General features: G+C 43.4%; 1 protein-coding gene across 1 annotated transcript; it reads right to left on the reverse strand.

Annotated features, from left to right (window-relative positions):
* Positions 8,451 to 12,473, reverse strand: LOC8065890 (derlin-1.2). Its single transcript, XM_002440695.2, has 7 exons — positions 12,245 to 12,473; positions 10,132 to 10,267; positions 9,699 to 9,772; positions 9,496 to 9,589; positions 9,261 to 9,389; positions 8,984 to 9,144; positions 8,451 to 8,849 (listed from the first exon to the last, which is right to left on the reverse strand). The coding sequence occupies exons 1-7, from the start codon at positions 12,259 to 12,261 to the stop codon at positions 8,726 to 8,728; spliced, it is 735 nt and encodes a 244-aa protein (XP_002440740.1). The 5' UTR covers positions 12,262 to 12,473; the 3' UTR covers positions 8,451 to 8,725.

The following is a 13,834-nucleotide window of genomic DNA, read 5'->3' on the forward strand; positions in this document are numbered from 1 at the left end:
GGCGATTCACCGCGAGGGAGTGTCGAAGAATCAGCCCGTAGAGAGCACTTGGTCCTTGCGCGGACCAAGGGGGAGCAAGACCCTTGCGCAGGTGCTCCAACGAGGACTAGTGGAGAGTGGCGACTCTCCGATACCTCGGCAAAACATCGCCGAGCACTTTCTTCCACTACTCCTTTACTTTCTAGCATTTACTTTGTGCTTTTACATTCTTAGAATTGCCATGCTAGAATAGGATTGGAACTAGGTTGCAAAACTTTTATCCGGTAGCTCTCTAAGTCACACTAGGCACAAGGGGTTGAATTGGAGCTTATAGGTTGCTTAAATTTTTAGAGAAGCCCAATTCACCCCCCCTCTTGGGCATCTTGATCCTTTTAATGTGGACGATTATGAATGTTTTTTTCCTTGTTATTGAATTAGATATCTCTGCAATCTGACATGAGGAGTGGGATTTCTTAAACTGCCATTTTCCAAGCAGGTAGCAACAGTACTAAACTAAATCATATGTAATGAAGCCTTTACCATTCTAGTCTTTCATCAATTGCCTCTATAAATTGCATGGCCTGGTTGCCTCCTTTCTCCAACTCGCACACCCTCCCTTTCATTCCAACAGCAGAAACAGGCGTTACTGTTCGGTGGCATTGCAATGTCTTTCTTGTGGACTCTTCCTGTGGCTCACATCTATCACTTGACCTGGAAAAGATGAATTCATTCGCCAAACTAAACAGACTGAAGTTTACACAAATTGGCACTACAAATTATATTCGTCTATAAAATATGGACAACGAATATTTTTTGACACAATCGGCAGGGAAGTCCCCTACCTATTTTTTTCATTTTATCAATGTTTTAAATAGCGGGCTAACACGTTTAGCAGTTCATGTCTAAAGCAGCTAATAGCGGAGCTAAATCGGGCTATAGCGGAATATAGCGGCTAAATTGTACATGAACATAAATAGTGGTACTCTGCCTTAAAAGTCTATAGCGGCAGCTATAGCGGGATATTTAAAACTATGCATTTTATTGATTTATGTACAAAGAATAAAGAATACAAAGGCCTTCAAGGCCCAAAGCGAAAAATACAGTGGAAACTAGAGTCTATTCTCACACCAAAGTTTCAATGGGTCAGCAATCCTCTGTTTGGCCTTGATGAGCCTATCTCCTCCTTTAGCAGGATTTTCCATTCAGTAAGAGAGACTGCTTTATTGTCAAAAATGGCACCATTTCTGACTTTCCAAATTGTCCACGCTGCTGTGATGAAGATTTCTCTGAAGATGTGGCTTCCAAAATTTATTCTGGCTTTTGTCAGCATCTCGTGGGGAGGGAGGTCAAGATCCCAGTCAATTTGCAGCCAGTTCCAGCAAGATTGGCTGAAGGCACATGTGAAGAACAAATGCAAACATGTCTCCTCTGGACTAAGATTACAGAGAGCACAAGCATAGTTGTCCAGATGCATTTTTTCCTCTTGAGGAGGTTTCTTGTACACAAACGGTCCCTAACCAGTAGCCATGCAAAGAATTTATGTTTTCCAAGGTTTCCCCCTTTCCAAATCCATTTGAAGATCGGTGAAGCATTAACTTGGCCTTGGAGATGGTTGTATGCTTTTCTGGGAGAGAAGGTGTTTCCCCAGTTGTATTCCCAAGAATCAAGACTTTCTGAGCTTACAAGATTTTGAGTTAGGATTGCATCTAGATCATACAGTTGGTCAGCAGCTTGCTCTGAGAGGGACAGGAAGAGGGTAGCTTCTGGGTCCTTTTCTACAAAATACTTGAGTGACCAGTGTTCTTTCTACAGAACGAAAATAGTTGTGGAAACTGCCCTTCCAACAGTTGTCGTGACCAATTGTCAAACCAAAGAGTGGTGGTGTTACCTTTCCTAGGATTACACCTTGCAAAACTTCTGAATTTCGGGAAGAGCTTTAAAATATCTTTCCACCAGAAGGAGCCACATGGGTTTTTTTCATGTGGTGGTATGTTCTCATTACGGTATAGCTTGGACCATGTCAATTGAACCCAAGGGACTGCAACATGGTTATAGAATTTGTCGAGGAACTTCATAAGGAGGGCACTGTTTTGGTTTTCTAAGTTGATGATGTTTAGTCCTCCTTCAGCTTTGGTTCTGCACAGTTCTTTCCAGGCTACCAGACATGTGCCCTTTCTATTGATATCTCCTTTGCTCCAGATGCAATGTTTTCTGAATCTATCAATCTGCTCAAGGACCTGAATTGGGATGGACAAAGTGCACATATAGTAGGTGGGGAGAGCAGAAAGGACCGAGTTGACCAGTATCAATCTTCCATGATAAGAGAGAAATCTGTTAAATCCCGAGAGTCTTCTTTCCATTCTAGAGAGTAAAGGTGTGAAGTCCTGAACTATAGGTCTTGTGGTTCCGAGAGGAAGTCCAAGATATGTAAAGGGCATGCTTCCAGCCCTGCAGCCAAAGGTGGCTGCTAAGTGGGACAACTTAGCTTCAGAGACATTGATGGGAAGGAGACAACTTTTGCTGAAGTTCACATTAAGTCCTGTTGAATCAGAGAAACCTCTGAGCAGTCCTTTTAGAATGAAAAGTTGTTTAGCTTCTGCTGGGAGAATGAGTAATGTGTCATCAGCATATTGCACAATGGGAAAGTAGTCCTCAAAGTTGTTTGAGAGAGGGTGGTTTAAAATGCCATCATGCCATGCTTTGTTGATAATACTCTAAAGCAGATCAACTGCAAGCAAAAAGAGGAGTGGGGAGAGTGGGTCTCCTTGTCTTACACCTCTCTTGCATTGAAAAGGTTTCCCAGGGATCCCATTCAAGAGAACTAAGGAGTTACCAGAGTCCAGGATTGCTTTGATCCAACTTAGCCAGTGATTATTGAAACCTTTGTATTTCATCACTTCTAGAATAGTTTGATGCTCAATTTTGTCAAAAGCTTTCTCAAAATCTAGCTTCAAAATTACCACTTCTTTCTTGGAGTGGTGACAAAGGTGTACGAATTGAAAGGCCTAGGCTAGGCAGTCTTGAATGCTTCTGCCTTTGATGAAACCATATTGGTTAGGGTGGATGAGTTTTGTGATTACCGTCTGTAATCTGATAGATAGGAGTTTTGTGATGCACTTAACTGAGCAATTGAGCAGTGAAATAGGCCTGTAATCATCTACTGACTCTGGGTGATCTTTTTTGGGAATAAGGGCAATGTAAGGGCTATTGATACTTGTAAGATAAATGCTGTTGTTGAAGAAATCTTTGAATAATCTTTGAAAATCATTTTTGATAATGTGCCAGCAGTGTCTTATGAACTTCCCATTGAAACCATCAGGACCCGGAGCATGATCAAGTGGGATACTTTTAACGACAGCCTCAAAATCCGTGTCATCAAAGGTTCCTTCAATTTGCCTAAGGTCATGTCTGTCTAACAAGTTGTTTAAATCATAAGTGATGTTTGAGAACTCAGATACACCCATTCTGTTTTTGAAGTTAGCCCAGAGCAGTCCTGCCTTTTGTTCGTGATTTGTTACTTGGATGTCTCCCCCTGGTACTGTCAGACTGGCAATGCTGTTCTTTCTGTGTGAGATGGAAGCCATGGCTTGAAAAACCTTGCTATTTTCATCCCCAAGCTTAACCCATCTGATGGTGTTTCTCTGTTTCCAGTATATCCGTCTCGATTCTAATAGGTTGGCTATGTGCCTTTTGACAAGGTCTCTTAGGGATATTTCTACCTCACAGAGAGGCCTTTGTTCCTCAAGACCATCAAGTAGAAGAAGGACCCATTCGCTGTTGTGTAGCAATCGGTTGAAATTTTGTAAGTTTTTTCTCCATTTCTTGAGTCCAATCCTAACTTGTTTAAATTTTGCATTGAGGGTTTTGGCAGCATTGGCAAAATAGGGGGTTGTATTCTAGTGTAGTTCAACTGTTTTCAGAAAATCTGCATGCTCGATCCAAAAATTTTCAAATCTGAAGATATTCGACCTGGGAATGGAGCTGCCAAAAGAGATGACAAAGGGGGTATGATCAGAGATGGGCCTATCCAGGGTTTGGACCTTAGTCAAGAGGTGTGCCCAGCTCTAGCTTTGAGAGCAGAAGACCCAATCTAGTTTAACCAGCAGAGGATCAGACTGCATATTACTCCAGGTGAAAGATCTACCATTAAATGGGAGTTCAACCAAGTCAAGAGCAGAGATGAGATCATTAAATAGCTGCATTTCGTTGACATCTCCTCCTGGTTTGTTTCTGTCGTCTGTTGATCTATAGAGATTGAAGTCACCTGCTAGGATCCAGTCATCTAGATCATCTGTGTCTATATTTAATAACCATGTTAGGAAACCCATTTTTGCTTCAGCTTGAGAGGGGCCATAAACATTAGAGAGATGGAAGGCAGTCTTATCCAATTTATTCACAAATTTCATTGTGACACAGTAGCCATTCGAATGAACTACTGTTCCATCAAAGAGCTTACCATTCCAGATGGTGAAGATTCCTCCCGAGGCACCAGCTGACGGTGAGAAAGCAAAGCAATTTAAATGTTTTGGGCAGAATTTTTTGAGATAAAGGTTGTTAAATAGTTCTCTTTTGGTTTCTTGCAGGCAAAGAACTTGGCAAGAACTTTCGGCTATTTTAACTCTGATTGCGTCCCATTTGGCCTGGGAGTTTATTCCTCTTATGTTCCAAACTGGGATGTTAAACTGCCTGGTGTTACTCATAGATAAACATGGGTAGAAGAGAGTGAAGACTAACCCCCCAGAGGAGTTAGTAAGACCACTAGTAGAAAGAAGCCGATGAAGCTGATTGAAAGAACTAGTTTATCTATCTCAAGGCAGTTGGATTGATTGCAACCCAAGGCCAAAACAAAGTGATTGAGAGGGACATAAAACTCAGCTAGATACCATAAAGCAGATCTCTCATAGTCATTCCATACCAGCACACAGCAAACGTGTTCAAAAGCAAACTGCTGAACATAAACAACCACAGGAATAAAAGGTAACCAGCATGCAAGCTGGGAAGGACAAGAGTGTTTGTTGCTAGGGAACAGAAAACTAGAATTAAACAAAAGGTGCACTCTTCTCGTAGAGTGCAGAGACCAAGAGCTAAGTTCTTCAGATTCCATCAACATCAACATCCTTTTTGAAAATGGCAGCAGATGCATCACTAGGGTGGATCTGCAGGAAGCCGGTGGCAATTCCTTGGGCTACTTCCATCGGCAGGTATGGAGCTGGTTCTGGAGCTGACGCCTTTGGGGAGGCGGGGACCATGGCCAAGGGAACTGGATGAAGCACATCCTTTTTGAATCCACCTTGTTTGATGGCACTCCTCTTGCTGCGCCTGAGGTGACGGTCATACACTTGTTGTTTAGTCTTGGAGATCCTCCTCTTTTTCTGGGTGAACTGGTTGCTTACGATATCCATCAACTCCTCTTCACTGATCTTCATTAGTTCAGCTCTAGTGGGTGCCACGTCCAAGTCCTGGTCACGGATGAGGAAGGCCAACCAGGCCAGGGTCAGAAAGTCACAAAAGTATGAAGGGATGGGAAGATCAGGGTTAATATCCAAATGATTTAGGAAGTTAAAAACACTAGGAGCAGGAGATTTTGAGATGTAATTGAGTACCTTGTTTATGTGCAAGTTCAGATTCAACTTTACTGGTGGAACATTGGAATGCTCCTCCAAGATTGTTCCAACCACCACTGATTTGAGCCTGGGACTGTCTCTGTTAAACCCTGGAGGAATTGATTGGTACCTGTCTTCAAAAACAGGTGCATCTGCCACGAATCCAGGCTCTCCAAGCTCTGCTTCTAGACCCTGCTTCATTCCCTGACCTTCAGCCTTACCTATTGGGGTGTTTGAGCCACCAGCAGCAGAAATAACAGGACTGGCACTCGGATTAGCCGGCGGCACCGGAACTTCCCAGTGAGGAGCAGGAGTTGGGAAGGGGTGCAGTGGACCAATAGTGACGAAGCCTTCCTCATCTGGCAGTAAAGTGACATTGTTTCTCTTCAGGATGTAGCAAGGTGAAGTCCAGGATTTCCCATTGGGGGGCAGACCAGTGATCAACTTGATGGAGGATGGGATCTTGGCGTCATCATTGAGGTAGACTTTGGCTGTGACACATCCTGGCTGGGTGTCATCCCAACCAATCAGGATGCCAAACTGTGAAACTGCCCTTGCGACATGCTACGTGTACCTCAGATCCTCGGGGTAGACCAGAATCAGAATCATGGCTTCACGATCGATGGGGAAGGCTCTGGCATTTTCCGCCTCATCATGTCGGACGAAGTGCAAGAAGTAATTACCAAACACAAAATTCAGTCCCAAGAATCTATCACGCTCAAAAGGATTGCTGAATTTGACAAAGGCATCACCAATAGGGCAGGGTGAGATCTCGGTACCGTACCTGGTGCACGTCGCGGAAGAAGGCCTTGAGCTCTCTGGCCAGCAGACAGAAGTCGTCCTTGTGCACGGGTGGGGTGAGCTTTGCAATCGCCAGGTCCTCATTGGTCTTGTTGTAGCACCCAGTGACGTAAACTTCATGACGCAGCAGCGGGGATGCTTGGACGTCATCCAGCACGAAGCCCTTGGGGACGAAGGGCCTGGGGTCCGCGGCAAAGTTCGCCATCGGAGAGCTCGAGGGGGGTTCTGGAACTATTGATTGGGGGAGCAGAAAGGCGGAGTTCGAAGGAGATGTATCCGTGAGACTCGAGGACGGAGAATATATATCCCTTGGTCGAGACCCTTCGACTTCCTTAACAGTAACAGGCCGAAACTTCTGGGACTTGGATTTGGAAAGGTAGGATTTTTGGGAGTGCCCATACCGGAAGCAGATCTCGCAGCGGAGTCTGTCGTTGCATGAAATACGGTCATGGCCTAGGCCCAGGCAACGGGGGCAACGATTCAAAGGTCCATAACTGGGTTTGGCAAGATCCAACCGAGCCGAGATTTCTTGGGGAGACTCCTGAAAATCAGCTCGGGAGATGGGCTTCCAAACAGGGAGAGGCCGAGATTGGCGGGATCGCATCAACGCATTTGAATTTGAATTTTGACGAGATCTGCTGTTCTCAGAACTGAAGGGATCAAGCTTATGATTGTTTCCCAGGAAAGCATCAGCATAGTTCTTCGGATAATGAAGGCGCTTAAACACTGATGTTCTAATAGAAGGAGAGGATTTGACTATATCAGCGTAGCTTTTCAGAGCAGATTGACTTTTAGGAATAACGAAGGACCTGCCTGGTCTACGAGAAACCGTGGTCCATTCAGCATTTTGTTCATCAATCCAGAGGTTGAATTCTCTAACCCAATTTGGGCCACCGTTGCCCCAAAGAAAAAAGAAAATTGCAAACAATCGGCAGGAGAAAGTTCTCAGACTTTTGATCATGAAACCCACCTTCTTGCAGGAAACATGAAAGCTAAACATCCAACCGGACAAATGTTTGACATGGAAATCCTTACTACAACCCCCAGGCAGGATTGCAGTAGGAGACTGACCGTATCCTCATTGAGACGGAGGGCTGAGCGGCCAAAACTTGCGACCAACTTGAAGGAGGGGGAAAGTTGGGAGGGGGTCGGACTCACCGAGCAGCCAAAGCGCAGCGAGATCTGGTTGCCAAACTTGAGCCTAGGGTCGAAGGAGATGTCCGAGAGCCCAACCATGGCCGACTTCAGAGGGGGAGGACGCCATGAGACGGGGATGGGGAGGGGAGCTGGGAGGTGGTGGGGGGAGGAGGAACCATGTCGCCACTTGTTGTTTCTCTTGCTAGATCAATTGACAACGAACCAAATTAGCACATGAATGGATTTGCGATTTTATGAGAATTTCTTAGAACCACCAACAGAGAAACCTTGAATCCTGGTTTAGAACCACAAACAGAGAAACCTTGAATCCTGGTTGTCAGATGGTAACAAATAAAGCAAATCCATCTAAAATCCAACAAACTTTTTTGAAGTAGTGTTCCAGCACAATATATCCCCACGCAGATAAGAAATTTTCTCGGTGGACAGAAACATCCTCTCGGTTGTAGCTCATCCTGCAATGGTTGCAGGAAATTCTCGTGTGCAGTAGATTTGCTTTCCAGAGGCACTGCGGGGCAGTATTAACTTGACCAGTGTCCTCTTGAATCTTGAAATAAGTCTATATAATAACAATAATAATGAATGCTCGAAAATCTGAGATGGCAAATAGTGCAGAAAGAATGCCATTTGCGACTTCGATATACGCTACAGGGGGAAGTTGACAGCCGTATTATTCAACGTCAATAACGTAACCTAGAACTTTAGGAACAAAAGTCCATTTTTTTTCTGTGACGGAAACTACTACTCTCTAATAAATAGCATTTGGGCCTGGGACATATAAGCCCACCCAGAAAAAGAACAAGGAACAGGCCTAATGGGCTACCTAGCCTGTTCTGTTTCAGCATGCAGAAACCTACCCAGTAGGGCCAAAGCCCAACTGTACCAGCATGGAGTACCTTGCATGCAAAATCGTACAGCCAAGCAAATTAATTATCTTTCAAACAACGATTCAGACAGAAGCGTCCTAAAAAATAATTCAAACAAACATGGACTATTAACATTGTTAGGAACTAAAATCAGTAAACGAAAGGACTTGCCATTCCATACAAGTCCAGCTTTTTTAACAGAACATCTAAACAGAGTAAACCCTTAATAATCCTGGTTGACCCTACTATGTTCTGGGCTCTGCTTCTATTACATCGCCACTCCCAACAGGAATCACGTTACAAGGTGTGTACTTCTCCAGGTCAATCTTGATTGAGTCTATAGCTTCTTCCTCTGAAGGCACCAGTCCCGGTGTTGCCGTTAGCTTGCGGCCTGACAGGAGCGTTGGCTTGCACCCCTATTCTGTATCGAGCAACAATCTTATGGCTGTGCAAGTGCAGCAGGTTAAGGAGACAAGGAGAAGATATTTAAAAATAAAGTAGCAATAGCGCAGAAATTGATCTTAGTTGTATATGCAAACTGAAAGAGAATGCTTTGGCCATGACCGTGTAAAAGGATACACCCATTTCGGAGTCTTGAGGTAGTTCTTTCCGGTGGCAAGAGGGTGCAACACTGCAAAGAAGTAGTATAGATGTCCAACCATGATACCCAGAAGGCCACCCATTAATGGTGACCCAAATATCACATCCAATAAGAGCATAACCCATGGAAGATAAAATGCCTGCAAAAGAGAGTACATCAACAGCTAATGTATTATTCGCAAAGCTTAATTCGCCTGTTCACCAATTGAGCAACACAAAGATGGGAATTGCAATCAATGGTAGTGAAATTACATACCCTCAATTGGACAAGACCATATATATTTATCTGAGCATTCGGATTCTCTCGGCTCCAGACATAAACAAGCATGTTGACCATAGGTACTCCCAATGTATAAGTATTTAATAGGGGAATAACAGACACCACCTGATTCAAGCAATACAGAGTTATACGCAAGTTTAGTAGAAGTTCAAGAATGTCTCTTGGTTTGGTCTAAATTGAAATTCTGAATGCAGAAAGAACTATCACTGACCAATAGTGAGATGGCACCAAATATCATCATCCACAAGAAATCTGCAGTGCGTCTATCAAATGCTCCCTTTTCCAGCATGACACCATACCTTGCTCTATGTAAGTCAATTTCAAACAACCAAAGATAATTTAAAATTATAGATACTGTGGAAGTAACAATATTTTATCATTGGTGTTCAGCAAAAGTGCACAACTTTCACTTACATCATCAGAAGGCGAATACCGAAGTTTATGGAAAATGGTCCCAGAAAGATGAAACTTGTAAATAGCCTCCATACCTGCAGGGTCCATTTTTCTAATATATAAAAAATGAACATATGGAGCAGGACTGCAGAACATGTAATTTACAAGTTCCAAGCTAAGTACATGATAGACTGCAGAATATATTAAATCAAAACAAAAAGTGTTCTGATCTATTCATAGAAAATCAAATATAGCAGGGTTGAATGCAATACATATATTTCAAAACAAACTCAAGCAAAGTAACTTCCCCTTAATTGTCAGGCAAGGTAATCCAGCATGTTACAATGTCCTACCTAATAGAAGCTTACAATGTTTTGCAGTCAAAACTAAGTGATACTAATGTTAAGCTGTATAGATGTGGTAAGGGGAAGAGAAAACAGAAACAGAATCTAACCTGAAACTTCTTAAACACCCAAGGGTAATATAATACAAGAAAACCCCCATCCACGATATGGAGCCGAACTAGCACGGTGGTAAGGAAACACAATGTCCCATATGCCTTGCTTATAGGTGGAAGTGATTTGTAGTACCTGAAGAAGGCAAGTGAGCACACATTCCAAAGCAGCTTCAAAGCAAAAGGACTTTGTACTTGTTTCTTAGTAAAAAGTCTCCAGAAATTAGTACTCCATCCGTTCCAGATTATACCTTGGCTTTTCTAGATACATAGCAAAATAAGCAATGTACCTAGACATAGTGTATATCTAAGTGCATAGCAAAAGTCATGTATCTAGAGAATCCAAAACGTCTTATAATTTGAAACAGAGGGGGTAATAATTTACAACTAATGCATGAGCAGAAATAAGAGCAGTAGTAGTAAACCAATGGACAATACCTTGCTCTATTAGTTTAGGTAATATACAATCAAGATACGAAATTTGCAATTAGAAGCATAAGCACAATGGCAAGGCTAAAGTTACTGGCATAAGCTACTCCCTCTCAATTGCATTATAGATTTGTGGTTGATTCTGCATATATCACTCTGATGTTTTGTCTCTTCTCTTTTGCTTGTTGCATTTGAATGCATGTGCCAACAGCCAACATTTTATAACTTTGGCCACTAATTTTCATTTATTCATATTTTTCACATACAAATGATTTTAGTTGATGCTTCACAGAATAGTTTAATTATTTTGGCCAGCATATAATTAGAACAGGTAAGGATCAAAGGGTGCACAATGGAGACTGCTAATAGTCAAATTGGCAATTGAAGCGGAATGGAGGTGATTGCCTGCTCAATTGATGTGTTTGGTGAATGGACAGTGGACACTATAGAGGATAGAAGATGAGTACAAAAATCATGAGTTCATAAACTGGCTCAAAAACCCATATCAGAACCTCATGCCTCAATTAACAAATTCAAATAGGAATAATTTAGCAGAGCTAAAGGTCACAGGGTCAGAAAAACAGGCCAAACTGGTTCGATCATTTCAGCTGGTACAAAAATGGTGACAGTTTCAGATGACCAGATCTACGGATTTTAACAACCGACAAAAACATCTTCAATCAAATTATTTTGTTGATTGGCAGAGTAATCACCAGTATCAAGGGCCCTATAATCAAAGAACATCAAAGGGGTGTCTTCATGATATATTGTACTGTCAATGATGCCCCAGCAAAAGCAAAAGAGGAAAGAAAAAAACGAGTGGCGTTTGTAGATTTCGACAACAGCAAAGTGGCATAATATTATTAGTAATTTATAGAATACCTCTATGCATCAGGTGATGCACACTCCAGTTCTTCCTTTTGAAATAAACTAATCGTGAATAATGCTTCAAATACCCTTGTTAAGGAACCAGGAATCATTTTTCGCCAAAGACACTAAGTATGCAGCACAAACAATCATGGAACTAAATGATATAAAAATCATCTGTAAGAACTACATATTAACATTGTCATCACTGACACGTCCAGATAACCTTCCAGCCCAAGATCACAAAGTCTGAAGTGCATGGAAAATATATTGTTAATTCAAACTTGAATGAAAATGGAGCCTGTAAACAACCAATTCAGGTGCTAGAATTTTCACAGGAATAAAGGCAAGTGGTGAATCAACTTCGCCTCTAAGTTGAAAGACTATTTATCATGAGTGATAACTACCCTTCATCTTGTGACAGTCCAAACTCGCAGTACAAATCCGGATGATATGTATATAAGGCTGTACCAGTCCAGCAACATACAGATAATATCACTATAGCACCGATGAACATGAACCTATCAGCTAAAAATCCGCAACCAATTTCGAAGCCGAACCCTAAGGTACCAAAGAGGCGCCACGAATCCGCAACCACAGCCCTCTACTGTCGCAACCACAGGATAAGCCCACACTATTCTGATTTAAAAAAATGAGAGAATCCATCGATTACTGGGAACAGTTCAGCTCGGATTCCTCTAGAGCAATCCCCAACCCGAATCACGGGACGGAGCCTACCATACGACATCTACGCGTCGGAATCTGAGATCGAAGCTCGGAATCAGATGAAACCGCTGTAAGAGTCGAGGGGACTCACTCGGCGGGCGAAGACATCTTCACGCGTCGATGGATCCGATCCGAGGCCTCTTCGACGTTCCCCTGGTCTAGTCTTCTCCTCTCGCGTCCGCTTCCTTGTTCTCGTCGTCGCGTTCGAAGCTTGGGACGAGGAGGAGGGGGGGAAGAAGAGCTGGGGTTGAAACCGAGGTCGGCCGCGCCTGCGGGAACCTTCCGGAGGAGAGAAGCAAACGCACCGTTGATCTGCGATCGGAGGGACGAAGATGGCTGGACACGTAGGTGTGCGCGCTCCGGCGCAGGCGATTGGTCGTGCTACGCGGCTGGATGCTGAGGTGGCCTTGGTCGTGCTACGTCGAACTGAGACGGAGTTTGGATTAGAACGTTGCAGAGCCTGATCTACAATAGTTAGCCCTTGTTTAAATGCACCCAAAAATCCAAAACTTTACAAGATTTTCCATCACATCGAATCTTACGACACATGAATAGAAGATTAAATATAAATAAAAAAGATAATTAATTACACAGTTTATCTGTAAATCACGATACAAATCTTTTAAGCCTAGTTACTCCATGATTAGACAATGTTTGTCAAATAAAAACGAAAGTGCTACAGTGTCAAAATCCAAAATGTTTTTTGATCTAAACAAGGCCTTACTTCCTCAACGTATTAATCAATTTGCCTTTTCACAGCTGCATCGAGCATACCTAAGTTAGAATCGTTTTTTGGATTCTCAACAACAATAACGAGTTGTTTGGTTATAGAAACGAAAATGAAATAGAATTAAGGTGAAAACTCTTCTTTCAGGCGACGTACTGTTCATCTTCCTTCAATTCTCTCGCCATGGCGTCCGTACCAACTCGCTCCTTGCCTCTGCTGCTGCCCACCGCCCTACCAAGGCGTAGTACCATGGAGCTTTGATGAGCCCCTACTTCGCTCGTGATGGTCTCCCTCTTCCTCTACCCCCCCCCCCCTCTCTAGGCACCGTTTTCTTCTCTAATTCTGGCGAACCACCATGACGCCCCATCCAACCTGGCCTGAGCGCCTCCACTATCAGCCACCAGATCCCCTAAACCGTCCTCCCCATCACACTGTCTGGTTGACCCTCCTCCCCCAAACTTTCCTTTATAAGCCCACTAGAGTTGTGAAAGATGAGAGGAAGAGCTCATCGAAACCCTAACTCTTAGATCCACGAAGAGCAGGAGGAGGACATACCTCGTTGGATCCACCATGGCCGCTGCCGGATCCGCTCACCGGAGTTGGGGAGGTCGCCGAATTCCTTGATGGGACGTGGGGAGGAGGTCGCTGGGTGTCGAGGGGGAGAGAGAGAGAGAGAGAGGTGCGATCGCCAAGCGCCAGAGGGAGAGAGGGAGAGAGAGAGAGAGGTGTGTGGTTGCCAAGCGCCAGAGAGAGAGGTGCAGACATGGAGTAACGCGGGTCGGGGCGTCGCCTGAAGGATATCCATATCTTAGGCAACTGAGATACAAGAAACGTATGGAATTAAAGCTATGGACGTTACTGCCAGCCATAGCATTTGAAGTACTTTTATTCCAATTTACGATATTGTAATACAAACCAAACAACACGTAAACAACATTTAGAAAAAAGGTTTTC

This window comes from Sorghum bicolor, chromosome 9 (assembly GCF_000003195.3).
Source record: "Sorghum bicolor cultivar BTx623 chromosome 9, Sorghum_bicolor_NCBIv3, whole genome shotgun sequence".
In the NCBI taxonomy this organism is placed as follows: domain Eukaryota; kingdom Viridiplantae; phylum Streptophyta; class Magnoliopsida; order Poales; family Poaceae; genus Sorghum; species Sorghum bicolor.

Bases quoted from the DNA above. Each gene is read 5' to 3' on its own strand.
- LOC8065890 (XM_002440695.2), bottom strand. The intron at 9,590-9,698 runs GTAAGTGAAAGT...TGACTTACATAG, and splicing joins GGTATTCGCCTTCTGATGAT to AGCAAGGTATGGTGTCATGC. The intron at 8,850-8,983 runs GTATCCTTTTAC...GCACTTGCACAG, and splicing joins CTCAAGACTCCGAAATGGGT to CCATAAGATTGTTGCTCGAT.